Here is a 19,208-nt window from a genome sequence, read left to right as displayed (position 1 = left end):
TATAATAAAAGCCTAACATGCAAATTGGCCAAACAGTGAAATGACCAGTGGAACAACCAGTCACTATGATGCACCCTGACCACCAGGAAGCAGACACTCAATGCAGGAGCTGCCCCCAGCCCACAGGCCCTAGGCCAGCCAAGGCAGGTGCCAGCAGGGGCCCCCAGATCGCCCTGCCGGTCGCCCCACAGATTGGCCCTGATTGTTGGTCCAGCCTAGGGACCCTACCCATGCACGAATTTTATGCACCTGGCCTCTAGTATATTAATAAAAAAGAAATATGCCTTCCATCTGGGTCCGCCATTAGCTCTAATTTTCATTGTGTGGCTGATTCACAGTATATGTAAATCCATGTTTCTAATCCATGGTACATATGGAAATATATCCTCAACAGCCTCCTTTTCTTCACCTGCAATGCCTGCTAGGTCTGCAAGTGCTCTAGTGTCTCCGAGATCCAGCCTTCCCTCTGTTCTCAATAAGTCATTGTCCTCCCTGCACTCACTGGTTCCTCAACACAAATGAAACCCTAGAACTCCCCACTTAACACTTCCTGGTGCTTCCCCTGCCCTCTGAGAACAATTCAACTTCCTAGTCTGACTACAGTACCCTCTACTGAAGCACATACAACACCCTACACATTCAGGCTTTATATTTGATGATTTGGAAGTAAATGGAGCTTCACTTACTGTACTTCACCCGCTATAGTCCTCAAACGAGGACTCCTGCCCTGCACCTTTGTCCTGGTCATTTTTCCTGTCTGTGTTCTCATGGCTAATTCTCCATGCCACTGAGTTTTCATGGAAGTGTTCTCACAGAGGCACTGATAGTCTGGCAGCCCCACAATTTGATCATCTACCCCATTGTCTTGTTTTAGTGTCCTCATCACACTTGTCACTCCCCAGTATGACCATACTCTCTGCTACTGTCTCAAACCACTGCTTCCAATGGCTGTCCGAGCTCCAAGAGAAAAGCCTTGTCTGTCTAGACCATGGCTCTGGACCTGGACTGGGCCTGGAAAAAGCAGCACAAAGATCCTCCATCAAATTTCTTGAATGCTCCATATGACAGTCCCAGACTCCTCCCTTCTGGACCATCTCCCCTCCAGATGAAATTTGCTCAGTGCCAGTCTGTCAGTAGTACTTGACACTGGCCACAACACTGTTCTAGACTCCTGCCACTCTGCTCTAAGTCTCCCTGTTACCGCAGAGTCCAGCTCTGAGCACAGCCCTGAACTTGACAGTAAAGGATGGTATGACTCCAGGGAGAACCTTAGACACATGAAAAGGGCCCGAGGTCAGCAAAAGTAGGCTGTTCTAGCAGAAGGCCTCAGTGTGCTCCACACAGGCAGCTACAGTCTCTGCCTTTGTCTCTTGCCCTTCACTCTGGGGCATCACCAGAAGGAGGCAGGTGGGGGCTTCTGGATGGTACGAGCCCTGTGTGCAGCTCCAGGCAGATCCTCCACTTCTAGGCTGTTCCAACACTGGCCTGGGCCTCCATGCACGGCCTTATTGTAGAGGATAAGACGCTCCTGAGAGTTGAGTACTAGCAGCTTACCTCTAGGAATGTGCTCTTCAGGGGGAAGGCCTGAGTGAAGCAAAGAGCACTGAGCTTACTCTTAGCAGAAGCTACCAGCTCTTCCAACAGTTTCTGTAAGCCTCTCACAGGCATCCACCACCCATGTTTGTCTTTCAAATCAGGAGATGAACTAACTTCATAGCAGAGGTTATGCAATAGCAACTTAAGATGATTTGGTATCCATCTGATTCAAATTAATGTAAATTTCAATCCAGAACGTTCAATTTGAAATAAGATTGATGGGCTTGACTTTATTGTCTCAACAACCAGGTGTTATGAAAGCCCTCATAACTTTGAATTCTACTATCAAGGAATTGGAAAGAGCCGGAAGGTCTCAGAATCCAAGTTTTATAGGGGAACTCATCAGTGAGTTCCAATGGGAAAGTCAGGACCACACTTGGATCCCAGAGCTCAGAGTCCCGGCCATCCTCTGCCGCTAATCCCCGTATGATTCTGCATCTGTGATCATGCTCATTCTCACTACATTATTCTCACGGTCAGTTTTAGCTCTGGGATTTCACAATCAGGATTTATAGTAATAATCAGTACCATTTCTACCTCCTCAATGAAGTGGTCTTTGACAACCTCATCTAAATGTTCCCATCTCGTCCTCTGACACTGCCTCTATTTGTTTCCATTGGGCACTCTTCCCACACTGACACATTAGCTTCATGTTTACATCCTCGCTCCACATCACACTCAGCTCCAAGATGAGAGGGATCCCATGTTCTCCATCACTGTCACCTCCCCAGGGCCCAGCACAGTGCTTTGGCACAAAGTAGATACTCAATATTTGAAGGACTGTTTAATGATGGTACCTACCTCTGATCAAAGTACTTGCGGCCTAGGGCAGTGCATTTCTCACACGGCTAAGTGTACTGTGTGAGCCCCACAATCATTAAAACTTCCAGATTGATTCCAAATCTACTTCACAATCACTTTTAGTTCTTGGCCCCAGTCCTAACCTTTAGCTTTTCTATTCTTATTAGTTGTTGTTCAAATACGAGCAGCATAAAGTTTCTTTGGAATCCTGTTTTGGTCCCCTTCCCACTGGTGGCCTGGAAAATGAGGGAAGTGGGAACACACAGCACTAGTTGTCTGAACCACAGCACTCTCCAGGGAGGGGGCAGAATGGGGCTGGAGATAGAGCTCTCTCTGCAGAGGCTCTGAATGTAGACACCACAGGGCAAAGAGGGAAGAAGGCTGCCTTTGTCACTCCTGGTCTCCAGCCACTGTCCTGGGAAAATAAACTGTAATATCAGGCTCCAGGGAAGCTGGCATTGCTTGGTTTCCCAACGCTTCCCTGGCCACTGCCTCACATGCCACTGGGCAGCCTGAATGGTCCAAGAACATCTCAGAAAGAAGAACTGCCCTGGAAAAGTGCATGTTTTTGTGTATTAAGTGTTTGGGCTGTTCATCTAAGATAAGTTAAAGGCACATTCCCCTCTCCTGTCCTCTTGACTGGTCATCTAAGGAAACCACAATGTCCCCATAGGACCTATGTGTGAAGAGATTGGGCCACTTAAGCCGGATGTTACCTGTGAGCAAACCCCTGCCATCTTGGAGAACACGGGACCCAGTGTCCACATTGCCCTGTGGTACAACCCTCCATGGCACTGAGTAACCATGTGGTGTTCTCATCCTGCTAATGGGTCAGCCTTGAACCTCTCTGAACTCTGAGGCCGGTAAAGGAAGGGAGTCCACTTCATTGAAAATGCTGTGGGTGTGGCCCTTGGGGAAGTCAGGGGAGGTCACCCAAGTACACTGAGCAACACGTCCCTGGTGGGGCCGTCAGGCAATTGGCAGGCTCCAGGCTGCACTGGCCAAGCCCGCATCCTTTGTGATCACGAAGCACAGTCCGCCTCACGTGGCAAGCACCGCTTCCTCTGTTCTCTCAGCTCTCCAAGGAGCTTAGCCTCTGGGAACGAAAACACACAATAATAGGTTGCAAGTCCTAAAGATTATTTTTGTCAACAGCAGTTCTCTGTGTGAGCTGTGTCCCCAGTGGCATCTGCACAAGGTCTAGACACACAGATCAATAGTCACCCTCCAGTAAAAGGGCCATGCAGACAAAATGAGTCAGCTAAACTGTCATCACCACCCACTACCCTCTCTGTGACAATTTTTTATGTGTTCAGTCCTTTGACAAGTCTCTTTGGAAGTTTGTCCATTTGCAAAATTCACTCTCTTCCTATCATGTATTAGGTGGTGGGAGGCACAAGGGACACTATGTGGAAAGCAAAATCCAACCTTTAACAAATACCTCATTTCTATCATAATGGAATCATCCTCAGAATGCCTATGGGTAGATCATGGTTACAGCTCCCAATATCTAGTTCTCACTCTACATATGTAAGGTTGTAATCTATGGAGTAGCTTTCCCAAGCCTTACCTGTAAACAAAGCAAAGATGAAAAGGGCAGCAGCCACATGGGTTAGGCTCTCTCCAGCCACAATTGCACATTGGAGACCTGAGAGGTTCGGCATACAGCAGCCTGGGCCCCGCCCAGACCAAGGAAAGTGGTCTCTAAGGGAGGAGTCAGACACCTTTATTTGTTTAACTCCCCAGCTGATTTTCATAGACAGCCAGGGTTGAAAACTCTGGATCAGGCCTCAAGAGACATTTCAGCTGCAGTCTGTTGCTCTTCCCACTAGCTGGGTGCAATTCTATCCACATAGGTGTTTTTCTGTCCTACAGACATGTCACAGGTCAGTGATTCTCAGACTTGGACATGTGTCTGAATTACACAGAGGATCATAGGACCACAGAGCCCAGGCCCCATGGAAAAGACCAGGATGTGGGCATTGGGGTTTCACAAAGCTCCCAGTTATTCTGATGCCCACCAGACTTCAACACCTACTGATAGTCTTTCCTAAGCATAGGACAGGGCTCATGGGCAAACACAACTTCTCATCCACCTCACCGATCGTGGGGACACCCCTTGTTGAATGTGTAATAGCAGCGATAGCTATAAGTCAGTTGTCCCTCCTGTGGATCTAAGCTGAGTTGAAGCTCCCTCCTTGGTCTCCCCCTCCCTGACACTCCAGAATCCACTCTGGAGAAATATTCCTGAGCAGAAAGCAGTGCCCTTAATCACTGTGGACCTGGGACAGTCTTCTATCCTCTCTCCCTACCAACTCAGGGACACTGCCTATTTCACAGCTGAAGGCCTGTGCCCCAAATGCTCATGGAACACTGGGTCTCCATCCCCTCTGCACGTGAAACAAATAACATTGGGTGAATCTATGTGATGAAACAAGAAGGTCCCCAACAAGAACCACTTGTGTTGGCACTTCCCCACCAGGGCCACCACCCCATCTCTGTCACTATGAGGAGAGGGGCTCACCAGTGGAGCTGCCGTCCAGAAAACCAAGCTTCTGTCCAAAGCCTGCCTAGGGCTCTGAGGCTAGCAAAGGCCAAGGAGAGAACGGGAATGGCTGGTTAGCTGGAGAAAGGAAGGAGACTGGAGTCTTGGGCCGGCCTACGTGAAGGCATCTTTCTCAGCAGCAGTTCCCCTGGCTGAATGAGCCAAGGACAGGAAGGTTATGCTGTGGAACCATGGCCACCTAGCCTATCTCAAATGTAGCAGGCAGTCCTTTCCAGCACCTCATATAGTCATTCCTCATTTCAGCCTGAGTTCCAGGATGGAGGCCATGGGAGGGGACAGGTATGCACGGGCCCACTGAGGAGCCAGCCTTGCCCAGATGCCCAACCCAAACCCTCATCAGGGGCAACTCTTTCCTTGGACGTCACTTGCTCCGCTGAACCATCCATTCCACGCTACCACCCTTGGCCTACCTCTCCTTCCCTCTGCTGGACTCCTGTCTCTGCCCCTTCCCCTGCAACTTCACTTCGCTTAGATGCAATCCCATCTTTTATCTTCAAGACTTGAGCTGCCCTTGCAAACAGTATCTAGTCCTCTGTTTGCCAGCACATGTTTATGAACTGTCTTAGAACATTTCTCCCTGGCAACACAAAGTCTGTTGCCAGACTTAGGGGCTGTTGCAGGGCCATCCCCCCACCCACTCAGGCTCCTTGCAGCCAGGAGCCCAGCTCTCTGGGGGGGAGTTTCCAGGATGAAGAGGGATGGAGGGCTTCTCTTTGGCTGCTTTGAAAACTGTTTTCTAGAGTGGTCCTGGGTCAACACCTACAGGCCTAGAGTTTGAAATAAGAAGCAAGCGCAGGCCTGGTTTGGGGAAATGGAGCCTGGATCCCAAAAGCTTAACATGTAGAAGAGAAATGAACGTATAGATTTCAGGGTCCCTGCTGCACAGACTGCCTCAGCATAGAGAAGCTACATCTTATAGAGCCCTGCTGGCCACGGACACATGTTCTGAGGAAAGGTCTGAGACGCGACTACCAAGAACAGAACCCAGAGATGCCTGAGGCCAGGTGACCAAAGCCAGAGCGCAGTGTAGAATCTGAGAGACGGGAGGTCCCAGCTGGCAGGGAGGGAGGAAGAAGCAAGAAGTGTGTGGACTCAGCTCCTGGAGCTCAAGTTCCTTTCCTTCTGGAAGACATTGGTTTCTTAGTCCAACTCTGGGCTGTAGGGAGTCTCGTGGACGATGACATCTTCCTTCTTGGAAACAGACTCGTAATTTGTGGAGTTGAGAGTCCACTCAAGAGCACAGGGCTGGATTTATTGCTGGCAAAATATGAAGGATGTAACATGATAGCTCTTCAAGTCTCCGTAGATATGTTCCCGGACCAGGCAATAATTGCCTTCAGAGGGGAGGCCCGAAGGGTCAGGGGAGGAACTCCCCCTGGGGGAGGAGGGCAGGCACATGCACAGGAGGGCCACAGAGCAGGGCAGAAGGGACCACTGGGAAGAAGACAGGTGTGGGTGGGTCTACTCAAGGCTGAGGGATCAGAAAATTAAGAGGCCGCAGGGACAGACAGAAAGCGGCAGACAGAGCCAGAAGGAGCCAGGGACTCGCTGACTACAAATGCAGGAGCTCTGCTTCCGTTCCTGACGGAGCTCACATCCAGAAGATGACCCTGTTTAGCAGGGCTTCACCCAGATGAAACGGGCACAAAGGAGCAGGAGAATGAGTCACCCTCACCCTGGCCTGGCCTTTTCCTCAGATGGACTTTGCTCAGATTAAAATATTGCCAAGGAGCTCCAGTGGCACAATCGGTTAGCGCGCGGGTACTTATAAAATGTTGCCAAATTAGAAAACTGCAATGACCTAAAGGCGTGACCCTGCTGGCTTGGGACCCAAAGTCCCCAGATTTTCTATCCTAAGATGATTCTTAAATCATCAAGCCTCATCTTCCTCATGTGAAGGGTGCTTGCCAAAACCACAGTGGCTTGTGCACAGGACCACTGAATGGTGACACCAAAGTTGTGCTGAGAAAAGAATATTTGATACTCACACTAGTGGTTTAGGAGAACGAGGCATGATTCTTAAAGCACTGGAAAGACCTCCATTCATCCAGTCATCACACAAGTAGGTGTTCTATCGGCAGTGGTGGGAGGTGGGGGAGACGCATCTGGGTGGGTGAGGCTACAGGCCCTGCCCCTTCAGGCACCACACGGTCTGGGATCAGGATGGCAAGTGTGCATGAAGGTGCCACAGAGGGGGCTGAAGCTCAGGGAGGAAGCAGAGTAACATCCAGAAGCCCCAGGGCAGAGTGGCTGGGCTGGAGCAAGGGTTGTCATGTGAGAGCAGCCTCCAGAGAGAGGCAGCGAAGTCCAGGTGAGTGTTCCGCTCTTTGTTCTGAATAAAAGAAAAGAAGAAAAAGAATGTGGTGCCACTGAAGAACTTAGGCATGGATGTGGCATAATGAAGCTTTGAACGAGACCACGCTGGCCAGATGCGTGAAGGGAAAGGATTGCTAGTACAGGGAGCAGATAAGGTCTGGGCCCTGGCGCTGGTGCAGGAGAGAGGCTGCAGGTCAGACTGAGGACAGCTAGCAATTCTGTGCTCAACACTGTCGTCGGCTGCTGTCGTTTTAGTCCCAAAATGTCACATGGAGATGTTTGCCAGGCATTGTGACTTGCAGAACTGGCACGCAGGAGGGTCAGGGCAAGTAGATGTGGAGTTACCAGTAGGAACTAAAGAAGACAGAACGTTGGAGGAGAGGAAGATGAGGGGAGTTGAAAGGGACAGATGAGGTTCGTGAGTGTCCTGCAGAGAAGGGTGGCCAGCCTCACTGAGACTGAGGGAGGTGGAGAATGCAAGTGTCAGGGTGCAGAGTTCTCTGGGTGATAGGACACATGGGTAAGAGTAGAAGCCAGATGGGAAGGGCTGGAGACAGAAGAGGAAAGTCAGAGGAGAAGTAGCTGGTACATAACCCAGACTGACCGCCTGAAGGCAATAGAGCTGAAAGGCTGTGGGAAGGTATGTAGCTTGACAGCTCAGAGTAGTCCAGGGAGGAAATTTTGCAGTTGTCTTGTTTTGTCCTGTAATATGTTTTTAAAAAGAAGACTTGGGTGTGCCCTGGGACTCAGTGGTTAGAACATCGGCCTGAGCACTGAAGGGTTGCAGGTTAAATTCCAGGTCAAGGGCATGTACCTAGGTTGCAGATTCAATCTCTGCCCCAGTCAAGGTACACATGGGAGGCAACCAATCAATGTGTCTCGCTCACATCAATGTTTCTCTTGCTCTCTCTCTCTCTCTCTCTCTCTCCCCCCTTGCTTCCACTCTCTCTAAAAATCAATGAAAAAAAATATATACTCAAGTGAAGATTAACAAAACAAAACAAAAAAAATCTTTAAAAGACTTGGGTGTAAAGAAATAGAAATATCTGCCCTGGCCAGTGTGGTTCAGTTGGCTGGAGGGTCATCTTGTGCACCAAAAGGTGGCAGGTTCAATTCCCTGTCAGGGCACATACCCAGGTTGTAGGTTCTATCCCCGGTCGGGTGCATATGAGAGGCAATTGATCGATGTTTCTCTCTCACATCAATGCTTCTTCCTCTCTCTCTTCCTCTCACTCTCAAATCAATGAAAATAAAAGCATGTCCTTGGATAAGGAATATCTACACTAATAAAAGAGAAACATGGTAATTGGCGTACGACCGCTACCCTTCCCATTGGCTAATCACGGGCAATATGCAAATTAGCTGTCAGCAAAGATGGCGGTTAACCGCCAACCAAGATGGCGACTAATTTGCATATTGCCGGCAGGATGGGGCAGCGCCATCGTGCCTGCCCCTCCGCCATCCAGGCCTGCTATCTGTGACCTGGATGGCGGGCGACCCAACCCAGGGCTGGCGGGGTGTGACCGCAGCTGTCCCCTACTGGCCAAGACCCCAACCGGCTCTCCCACCAGCAGACCGGGGCTGGCCTGGCGGCTTCGGCTTCCGCCCGCAGTCACGTCCCCCAGACCCGCTGCTGCCAGCAGACCAAGGCTGGGGAGGCAGAGGCCCCCAACCCGCTCCCCCCGGCAGACTAGGGCTGGGGAGGCGGCTGCTGCAATAGCCCGCACTCACGCCCCAACCCACCTGATCGCCCCAACCCGCTCCCGCTGGCAGGCTGGGGCTGGTGGGTAACCCTGGACCCGCATTCCTGCGGGCAGACTGGGGCTGGCGGGGCGGCTGCGGCTTCTGCCCACAGTCACAACCCCAACCCGCTGGCAGACCGGGGCTGGCGAGTTGCCCGGGACCCGCATTCCCCTGTGTGCACCTGCCCGTGGGATCACAGCCACGATCAAGAGCATGAAAGGGCGGCTTGCAGCCAGCCACTGTGTGCACCTGCCCGTGGGATCGCAGCTGCGATCACGGAGCAGGAAAGGGCGGCCTGCAGCCAGCCCCTGTGTGCACCTGACCGTGGGATCACAGCCACGATTAAGAGCATGAAAGGGCGGCCTGCAGCCAGCCCCTGTGTGCACCTGCCCGTGGGATCGCAGCAGCGATCACGGAGCAGGAAAGGGCGGCCTGCAGCCAGCCCCTGTGTGCACCTGACCGTGGGATCACAGCCACGATTAAGAGCATGAAAGGGCGGCCTGCAGCCAGCCCCTGTGTGCACCTGCCCGTGGGATCGCAGCAGCGATCACGGAGCAGGAAAGGGCTGCCTGCAGCCAGCCCCTGTGTGCACCTGCCCGTGGGATCGCAGCAGCGATCACGGAGCAGGAAAGGGCTGCCTGCAGCCAGCCCCTGTGTGCACCTGCCCGTGGGATCGCAGCCGCGATCACGGAGCAGGAAAGGGCTGCCTGCAGCCAGCCCCTGTGTGCACCTGCCCGTGGGATCGCAGCCGCGATCACGGAGCAGGAAAGGGCGGCCTGCAGCCAGCCCCTGTGTGCACCTGCCCGTGGGATGCAGCAGCGATCACGGAGCAGGAAAGGGCGGCCTGCAGCCAGCCCCCCTGTGTGGCTTTCCCTAGGTAGCCCTGAGGATCCCACAGTAGGGAAGGGCGCCCCACCCTGGCCACAGCTCAGGGGAGAGTACAACATGCAGTGGAGGCCAGCAGCCTGAGTGATCAACAGAGAGGGGCGCCTGCTTGAAGCCTTCAGGGTGTGGCTGGTGGTAGGCCTCCAGCAGACGCGCACACACACACACACACACACACACACAGACACACAGCGCCTACTCTGAGCTTCCAATGTGGTTGGGAGCAGACCACCACTGGACACACACACCCAGCAGCTGCTTGGAGCCTATGTGGCGGGGCTGGGGACAGGCCCCCAGCAGACACACACACACACACACACACACACACACACACGGGGACGGCTGCACCGAGCCTCTGCTGCCAGACTGTGGCCATCAGTAGGACATCCACTGAGGGCTCCCAGACTGAGGGGCAGGCTTGGCTGAGGGAACCCCATCCCCCAGTGCACGAATTTCGTGCACCGGGCCTCTAGTATATATATATAAATAGCTAATAAATATATGGGGAGAAAATCATCACAGTAGTAAGCCAACATGCTAATTAAACAATAAAAAATTTCCTTCTCTTAAAGTAAGGAATAAGACCTGTTTCCCCAGACATACTATTTGGGATTAAAAACAGGGTTAAATGTCACAGGACAGTTGTTTTTCTTTGTTCCATCGCCATTGTGGCATGAGAGCTCCTAGCCCTCATCTCAGGACACCTGGATGAGTCCTCTGGGCCCCGGGGACTTCCCGATCTTCTGGCTCTCCCCACAGAGGGTGTTCCCTCCACCTTGGCTGCAGTTGTGTTTGCACAGCAGGCTGCTGCACAGACCTCTGAAGGGCCCCCAGGGCTCCAAGAAGCTATATCAGGACCTGCTTTCTACACTGGGCAGAGGACAAGTTCAGTGGCCACACCATGATGCATTGAAGATGATCTCAAATGTCACAAAGGGAAAGAGGCCAAGGGGACCATAATCAAGGTGCAGAATCAAAGCAAAGCAAGCACAGGAAGTTAGCACTTAACGCACAACTGGCAAGTGGCAAAATCAGGAGTTGACCCAGGTCATCAGAACCCAAACCCGGGCCCATTCACCACTCTCCTTCTTCCCTGAGTTTTTCGGCACCCCTTCCCATCCCAAAACCTGGAGGTGGTGGGAAGAAGTCAGTTGAGCGAGGAAGGGGTGCCCACCTGGCACAGTTGTGACACAAGTTGTCCCCTTGTTCCATCAGGCATAACACATACTGGGCATTGCCTCATGTGTCAGTAATGGACTCTGTCCTTGGGTGGCCAGAGTACGCCATGGGCATACAGTCGTCAGAGCAAGCGTGGGTGGACACGACAGACAAGGTTGAAAGCCTGTCTGGGTGGAAGGCCTGCCACCAGCCAGGCTTTTCAGGGGAGCTTCCTCAAACTCCCTGGCCTCACTCTCCTTCTTCATACACTGGGGCAGGAAAGGATGATAGGAATGAGCTTTTTAGCCCTCTCTGGCTCTACAGGCCCTGAATTCATGTTGTCAGGGGAAAGTAAGTTCTAGGTGGCATCATTTATGCGACTAATACAAGTGTCCTTTGACTCTCAGTTGCTCAAGAGTAAAATGTTAAAGTAAGTACTTCCCCATTAGTAAGTGACAGCAGTGCCAGCCAGGCAGTGGCTAGGAGTGATTAGGATGTCCCAGACAAGCAGGTGAAGGAGAAGAAGCTGTCACTGCTTCTGCTAGCAGGCCTCACCTGTGCTAAAGGCAGGTCACTACAGTGGCCCCGAAGTTGTTCTGCATGACACAGAATAAAATAGACTGGCAGATGAGAACTCTTTTCTACTAAAGATTGGCTTATTTCCAGGCCTCCAGGTTTTTTTAAGCAAAAACAATGACAATTTTCTGTCTCTGTCATTTCCTAAGAACTCCTAGGAGAAAAGTCTGTGCTGCAGTAAACAGCCTGGGAAGCCAACTGTCTCTGGCTCCAGTGAGTGAGTTAGGCATGATTCATCCAGTGAAACATCTACTTCTAAAGAGGGAAAAGTTGTCTTCCTATGACAAACAAAAGGTTTGGCTGGCTCAACCAGTCAGGCCAGGCTCAAAAGAGCTCATTCACCAAGCCCACGTGTGGCTGACATGTGACTGTCCCTGATCAGACTTTTGAGGAAGGTAAGATGATGGTGATGGTGATGGTGATGGTGATGGTGATGGTGATGGTGATGATGGTAGTGATGATGACATAGTGTTCTTTCAAAAATGTGCAAATCCTACCAGTGCAGAGTCTTCTTGGGAAGCAATATTGTCCTGGCAAAGTGGGGGTCAGGAGGCTTCCTAGGTCTCTCTTGGTCTGGGGAGTAGGGAAAACACCTTTAAGGAGATGAATGAGTGGAACCGTGATTCTGGCATGCAGGGCAGCAATGTAGGGTGCAGTGGATCTTTTGAGCATGACAGTTTCACTCGGGCCAAGATCAGTGCTGAGCAAATAGGTTACTGATTGTGTGGGGTCTGGAGAAGCCATCATTACCCTTCTTGTTCTTGAGAGCCAGGCCTACCTGCCCTGACTATCCCATCTCAACTATAACCCACACCCTTCCCAGGTCACTCTAAGCCCCCTTAGTCCGCTCTACTTTCTTTGCCATGGTTTGTATCACTTTCTGACTTGCTCTATTATTGTAGGATTGCATCAGTATTTTGTTGGCTGCCCCCCCGCCACACACACACACAATTACAATATGCATCAGCCACAGGAGGACAGGGAACTTATCATGCTCACTGAACTACCCCAGAACCTAAAACAGTACCTGCCACACAAAAGTGTTCACAATATTTATGAATGAGTAGCAACTATAGAGTTTCCCACCTTGCTGACCTGTCCCTGCTGGTGGTGCACACCATGCACACCATTATCTGTTGGGTAATTGCTTAGGAGAAGCTCTCCATGCAGCTTTTCCTGCATAGACACAGACTCAGCCCTCCTGGACAGACACGGTGCTCCCTCTGCCATTGATTAGAACCAGTTGGAGTCTTTTTTTAAAATTTCATGATTGATTAAGGTATTACATATGTGTCCTCATCCCCCCATTACCCTCCCAACCCCCCCACTCATGCCCTCACCCCCCTGTTGTCTGTGTCCATTGGCTAGGCTTATATGCATGCCTACAAGTCCTTTGGTTGATCTCTCCCCTTACCCCCACCCTCCCCTACCTTCCCTATGAGATTTGACAGTCTGATCGATGCTTCTCTGTCACTGAATCTGTTTTTGTTCATCAGTTTATGTTGTTCATTATATTCCATAAATGAGTGAGATCATGTGACATGTATCTTGCCTGTAACAGGATTGAGCACTGATTTCAGGAAAGTAAGAAAATTACCAAAATGTAGTCATCAATCTATCTTCACCTTGGTGGCACATTGACAAGCATTATAAACCAGGACTTGCAAAGTAAATGCAAATTTATAGACCTCTCATCTCTGTCCACAGGACCCAAATCTGGCAGAATTGGTATCACCATTGAGCTATTACAACTGGACGATGAACTCTTCTGTCCACAGATTTCCTCTGAATCCACAGGTAACCCAGCTATTGGAGCTGCCTGGCAATTCATCCTGGGCCTCAGCTTCAGAAAGGCCATCTAAACAAATTCCATCTGCTTAAACCAGTGGCAGCAATTACAGCTACTACTCCTCTGCACCACACCACGGCCCTGCCAAAGAACTCACCCCACTCCAGCAACAGTCACACGCAGCATTGCTCCTCAAAGCTGAGCAAGCCTTAGAGAATCTGAGAGACTGAGAAATAGCCAAAGTAGTATATGTGGCTGACAGAACCTACACTTGACCCTACACCCCCTAAGTGTCTCTGACTTCAACCTATTGCTCCCAACCATTCCACTCGCCACCAGCTCTGACTTCTGGAGCAAATTATCAATAGAAATGTAGACAACTGGTGATTCCTAGATCCACAGCACCTGAATTCACCAATCAGTCTTAATACCATTAAAAGTGACATGGAAAGACATTATTGCTTCCCACTATTAGGCAATAGGAAGTACATAGCATTCTCATAAAATATTCTTGCCAAAAAAACTTTTAAAAAAACCTGAGTTTAATTGAACCTTAGACATAAACACCAGTTTACAGGAAACATGGAAGATAAAAGACTTGTTCATTGAGAGAGCAGTCAGCTAAATCCAAACAGAACTCACCCTGTAGGGCAATGCCCCCGTGGCTTCAACAAATAAATTCACAAAAACGCGAAGAACTACTACAGATTAAAAGAGACCTAAGAGACACATCACCCAAGTGCAATGTGAAACTTTATCTGGATCCTGAATCCAGAAAAACACCTGTAAAAAAATAGTTTTGATGTAAATTTTTATGTAAATACCTATTAAACTATTAATTGGTATTGTATTGAGTGTGAAAATAACAGAATGATAGTGTTATTTCAAAAACATTTCCTGTTAGAGCTAGATACTGAAGTATTTATGCATCAAATGGTATGGTATCTAGAATTTGCTTCAAAGCAAACAAAAGAGTAAGAGGTAGATGAAATAAGAATGACTGAGTGTTGATAATTATTGCAGCTAGGAGATGAATAAATGAGGTTCAGTACACAGTTTGTTCTATTTCTCTATATGTTTCATATTTTCATAATAAAGTTAAACCTGAAAAGAAGCGATGATGTTGGGGTATAGAATTTTTAATCCCAAAGCAGTATCATGCTCAATGTGGAAATAGTCGAGATTTTTCTTTTAAAAGCCTTCCCATTACAGGAGATAAAGTTACCAACTTAGAAAAGCCCCGTGGTTATTAACACAGCGAGGTGCTCCCCAGGAATATACCACAGAAGCCAAACGGGAAATGATTAAAAGATAAAACCATGCACATTTAAGAAACAATATATATTTTTAAGTTATTAGAAAAACATTTAAAAGCATGTGATGAAATGGGAAAATTTTTGCAAAGTACATGTCATAAAAAGCTTAGCCTTATCATTAAATTTAAAAATTCTTGTAAATCTATAAGAAAAAATAATACTCTGCCCAAATGAGCAAAAGATATGAGCAGAAAGTTTGAGGGAAAAGGGGAAAAGGTGTCCAGATGGTCAATCTGGATAAGGGGAAACGAGAGCCAGGCTCACTGGTAAGAAAATCAGTGAATATTTAAAAAGCACAGCAAAGTCTACACATCATTGATGAAAACAGCATATTGAACAACATCTGATAGTCCCTGTGTAGACAATAGCTCATCGAGACTGTCTTCGCCTTCACCACCAGCAGGGCCAGAAATGGGTTCCCACTTCCTATTTACATGAAGGGAAAGCTGCATGAATGCCTGTCCCAGCAATTCCTCCTGAAGGTAGGTATTCAGGTGCGGCAACTGTGAAAACAGTACGGACTTTCCTCAAAACTTTAAAAATGGACCTGCCCTATGACCCAGTGATCCCACTTCCGGGAATGTATCCTAAGAACCCCACACCACCAATCAGGAAAAAAATATATGCACCCCTATGTTCATAGCAGCATTATTTACAATAGCTAAGATTTGGAAACAGCCCAAGTGCCCATCAGTAGATGAGTGGATAAAAAAACGGTGGTGGTGAGTCCTCCAGCTGTGCAGTCAGTGCCGTGGTTCTCCACCAGGTCTGAGATCTAAGCCCCAGCCAACCCAGTCACAGCAGAGAACTAAGGAGCCATGATTCCTCCCTGGCTTCAACGAGCCTCTGGTCCAGCAGACAACAGGCTGTCAGACAAATACAGAACAGAGTGATTCTGGGGGACAGGCTTACTGAAGAGGGAACCTGAGGGCCCATGGTCATAAGGGAGATCATTGGGGGTGTGGTGAAGTGAAGGGGTGCCCTGAGGGCAGAAATGGGGCCATGGAGACACTACGTAGTGAGGGAAGGCACTTGCTACCTGGGAAGGGTTCTCTGTGGAAGAACCCCGACCCGCAGACAAACGTCACCTCGTGGCAGCTGCCGTGATGTGACAGGGTTATGTGTGATTGGCCCATGTTTATTTCTCTCCCGGGCTCCCAGATCCCAAAAGAGCCCATGCATCTGCCTTCAGTGCCTCTCGGGCTTGAAAATGTCTAACTCCCAGACCTGACCTCTTTCCCTCTAATCACATTCTTAGATTTAATCTTCTCCACCCAGTTGCTGAGCTAATCTCATCTTTCCCAGAGGAGACCCACCCTTTTCCTCCTTCAAAGGGACAGAAGATGGAATCTCTCCCTTTGACCTCTAGGGTGGCACTGTTTGCCCTCCAGCTTGCCTCCTTTTAAATCCTAAATTCACCCAGAGAAGAGTCTTTCCATCTCTCTTCTCTCCAAGGAAAAACACCCATATGTTACATGGCCCTTGGTCATTCACAGGGTTCCATTAGGATGGCTCAGCCCCACCCTGCCCAGCCCTGACCCCTGCTTCTCATGGTGATTCTGTCCTGACCTCCCTCAGAGAAGCCTTGTGGTGTGAAGGGCCCCCCACATCCTCAAATGACCACCGCTTGCTCCCTGATCATGAGCTCCATGATCTGCTGTGTCACCTGACATAAAACCTAAGTGACAACTACATGCATGGACACATTTGTTTTTTTCTTGGGAATGCCACCATTGTCTTCTCGCCTGTTTTAACTGTGGATAATTTGGATTACTCTAATGTGGCCAAAGATCCCAGCAACCATGCTCTGAGGTTGTGTTTTTTTTCCTTTCTAACATCAGGAACCCATTATACCCTTCACTCTCTCACACCAAGTAGGATAACTATGGGCCATCCGTCCACCTCAGTCAGTGCCTTTGGAAGGAATCAATGAGCCATTCTTCAATCTTGCCCCTCCCTAACTTTCTCTCTTCTAAACGGATATCTGGGTCAATCAATTAATAGGGAGAAACGCATAAATCCCATTAGGATTATGGGGTTTAGACCAGGGGTTCTGATTGGATGTTAGCATTTGAGAAGGTGTATAAAAACCTCAGGCACCAGAGAAGAGATTCAGAGTCCTCCAGCTCTGCAGTCAGTGCGTGGTTCTCCACCAGGTCTGAGATCTGAGACCTAGCTAACCGGATCACAGCAGACATTTCTGCAGGATTCCCTTCTGAGCACCTTGAAGATGAGCATCCGCACGCCACCCACACTCCTGGAGCTGGCAGCAAAGCGCCTGCTGAGGGACCAGGCCTCGGCCATCGCAGCTCTGGAGTACCTGCCCGCTGAGCTCTTCCCATTCCTGTTCATAATGGCCTACCGTGGTGGACGCCGCCCCCAGCTACTGAAGGTGTTGGCCCAAGCCTGGCCCTTCACTGTCTTCCCTCTAGGGGTCTTGATGCAGCGTCCCCCTGATCATGCCCCAACCAGGGCCGCCGGCTTAAAAGCCGTGTTTGACGCGCTTGACGTTCTGCTTGCCCAGGGGGTTTGGCCCAGGAGGTGCAAATTGCGGGTGCTGGATTTAAGGAACACGGGTGCCAACTTCTGGGATATGTGGCTTGGAGTCAGCACTGAGAATTGCTCACCGACAGGACCAGTGACTGTGCACAGCTCCAGCCCCAACATGGAGCATCCCCTGGCTTCCTTGGAGGTGTTCCTAGACCTTAACTTCAATGAAAGGGACCGGGATAAGTTTTCCATGCACATCATCCAATGGGCCCAGCAGAGGGAAGGGTTGCTACACCTGTGCTGCAAGGCACTGAGGATTTCTGAGGTGCCCTTCCAGAGGGTCAGGAGGGTCCTGGATAGGGTGAGGCTGGACTGCATCCAGAAGGTGTATGTGAACTGCACCTGGGACCTGCCCACCCTGGGGACACTTGCTCTCTACCTGGGTCAGATGAGTAACCTGCAGACACTCTTTCTCCTGGAAGAGTTGGCTGAGGAGGATGAGGAGGAAGAGGACGAAGAACAGGAGGAGGACGGAGAGGAAGAAGAACAACAGGAAGAAGAGCAGGAGTTGGAGGAAGAGGAGTTGGAGAGGGAGGAGCAGGAGGAAGAGGAGCAGGAGTGGGAAGAGGAAGAGGAGTTGGAGAAGGAAGAGCAGGAGGAAGAGGAGGCAGAGGAGTAGGAGGAAGAGGAGCAGGAATGGGAAAGGCAGGAGCAGGAGGAGCAGCGATCCTTTTCCCAATTCCTCTCTCAGATGCTCAGGCTGCGGCACCTCCGGGCGCTCTACATGCGTTCTCCCTCCTTCCTCCCAGGCCGTCTGGACCAGATGCTCAGGTGCCTACAGACTCCCTTGGACAAACTCTGCCTAACACATTGCGAGCGGCTGACGCATTCAGACCTGACACACCTGTTCCAGTGCCCGAACCTCAGGCAGCTGAAGATCCTGCATCTATTTGGCCTCAGCCTTGCGGATTTCAGTGAGCCCCTCCGAGCTCTGCTGGAGGCAGTGGCATCTACACTCCAGGACCTGGGTCTGGATAAATGTGGGATGGCGGACTCCCAAGTCGAGACCATCCTGCCTGCCCTGAGCGGCTGCCACCAGCTCAGATTCTTCAGCATCTCTATGAACAACTTCCCCGTGGCCACCATGGAGAAGCTGCTGCGCCACACAGCCGGGCTGCGCAGTTTAGAGTTTGAGATGTACCCCATCCCCCTGGAGTGTTACAGGACCCAAGGGACTGTCAACTAAGAGAGATTTGCCCTGACCCAGGCTGAGCTCATGGGGATACTGAGGGAGTTAGGACAGCCCAGGACCATCCAGCTTGCCACCAAGCATCTTAGACATAGGAAGTTTTATGAGGTGGCGTTTTCATAACATGGAGCCGGTGATGTGCCCCTGTAGTGACCCTGCTCACTGGGTGCACCCAGCAAAGGCTTCTTTCTGGGCCTTTGGAAGCTGAAACCTCTGACCGGGGTGCACTATACAGGGGGCACTCACATTTCAGGTTCATGCTCAGTGTGAATAGGGAAAGGGAGGGACCCAGCCCGGGTACAGGATTGCAGGGGCAAAGGGGAGTTCATGGGACCTCAAAGGCAAAGTGTCCTACAATCAGAAACATGAATCTGATTTGCTTGGGGATGGGGATAGAGATTTGGCCTCCAGCCGCATGTGTGGGAGTCAATCCTGGGGAGGATGGTTGTAAAGGAATGTTCAGAAATAAAGACAATTTCAAAGGCAAAAAAAAATAATAAAAAACTGTGGTACATTTATTGACAGTATTATGGTGTCCTCTATTTCCCCCCATTTGCCTCCTCCCACCCAGCCTCCATGCCACTCCAGGCCCTCACCACATTGTTTTCTGTGTCCATGGGCTATGCATAGATGCATATATGTTCTTTGGTTAATCTCTTCCTGTCCCTCTCCTCTGAAATTTGTCAGTCCGTTCCATTCACCCATGCCTCTGGACCTATTTTG

At 50.2% G+C, this 19,208-nt stretch overlaps 1 protein-coding gene across 1 annotated transcript; it reads left to right on the top strand.

Moving 5' to 3' along the window:
* Positions 1 to 16,976: 16,976 nt before the first annotated feature.
* On the top strand, positions 16,977 to 18,482 carry LOC139021551 (PRAME family member 8-like). The gene is made up of 2 exons (XM_070431938.1): positions 16,977 to 17,818; positions 17,996 to 18,482. The coding sequence occupies exons 1-2, from the start codon at positions 16,977 to 16,979 to the stop codon at positions 18,480 to 18,482; spliced, it is 1,329 nt and encodes a 442-aa protein (XP_070288039.1).
* Positions 18,483 to 19,208: the final 726 nt, after the last annotated feature.

Source organism: Myotis yumanensis, unplaced genomic scaffold, assembly GCF_028538775.1.
Source record: "Myotis yumanensis isolate MYYU_CA2020_CCGP unplaced genomic scaffold, mMyoYum1.0.hap1 SCAF_13, whole genome shotgun sequence".
Classification (NCBI taxonomy): Eukaryota; Metazoa; Chordata; class Mammalia; order Chiroptera; family Vespertilionidae; genus Myotis; species Myotis yumanensis.
Note: the sequence above shows the minus strand (reverse complement) of the source record. Positions and strands in the feature narration are given on the sequence as shown.

What these genes read in the sequence shown, in the direction of transcription:
- LOC139021551 (XM_070431938.1), top strand. Translation starts at nt 16,977, where the DNA reads ATGAGCATCCGCACGCCACCCACACTCCTGGAGCTGGCAGCAAAGCGC. An exon ending in CAGGAGTTGGAGGAAGAGGA is followed by an intron (nt 17,819 to 17,995) that starts GTTGGAGAGGGA and finishes TCAGATGCTCAG; the next exon opens with GCTGCGGCACCTCCGGGCGC.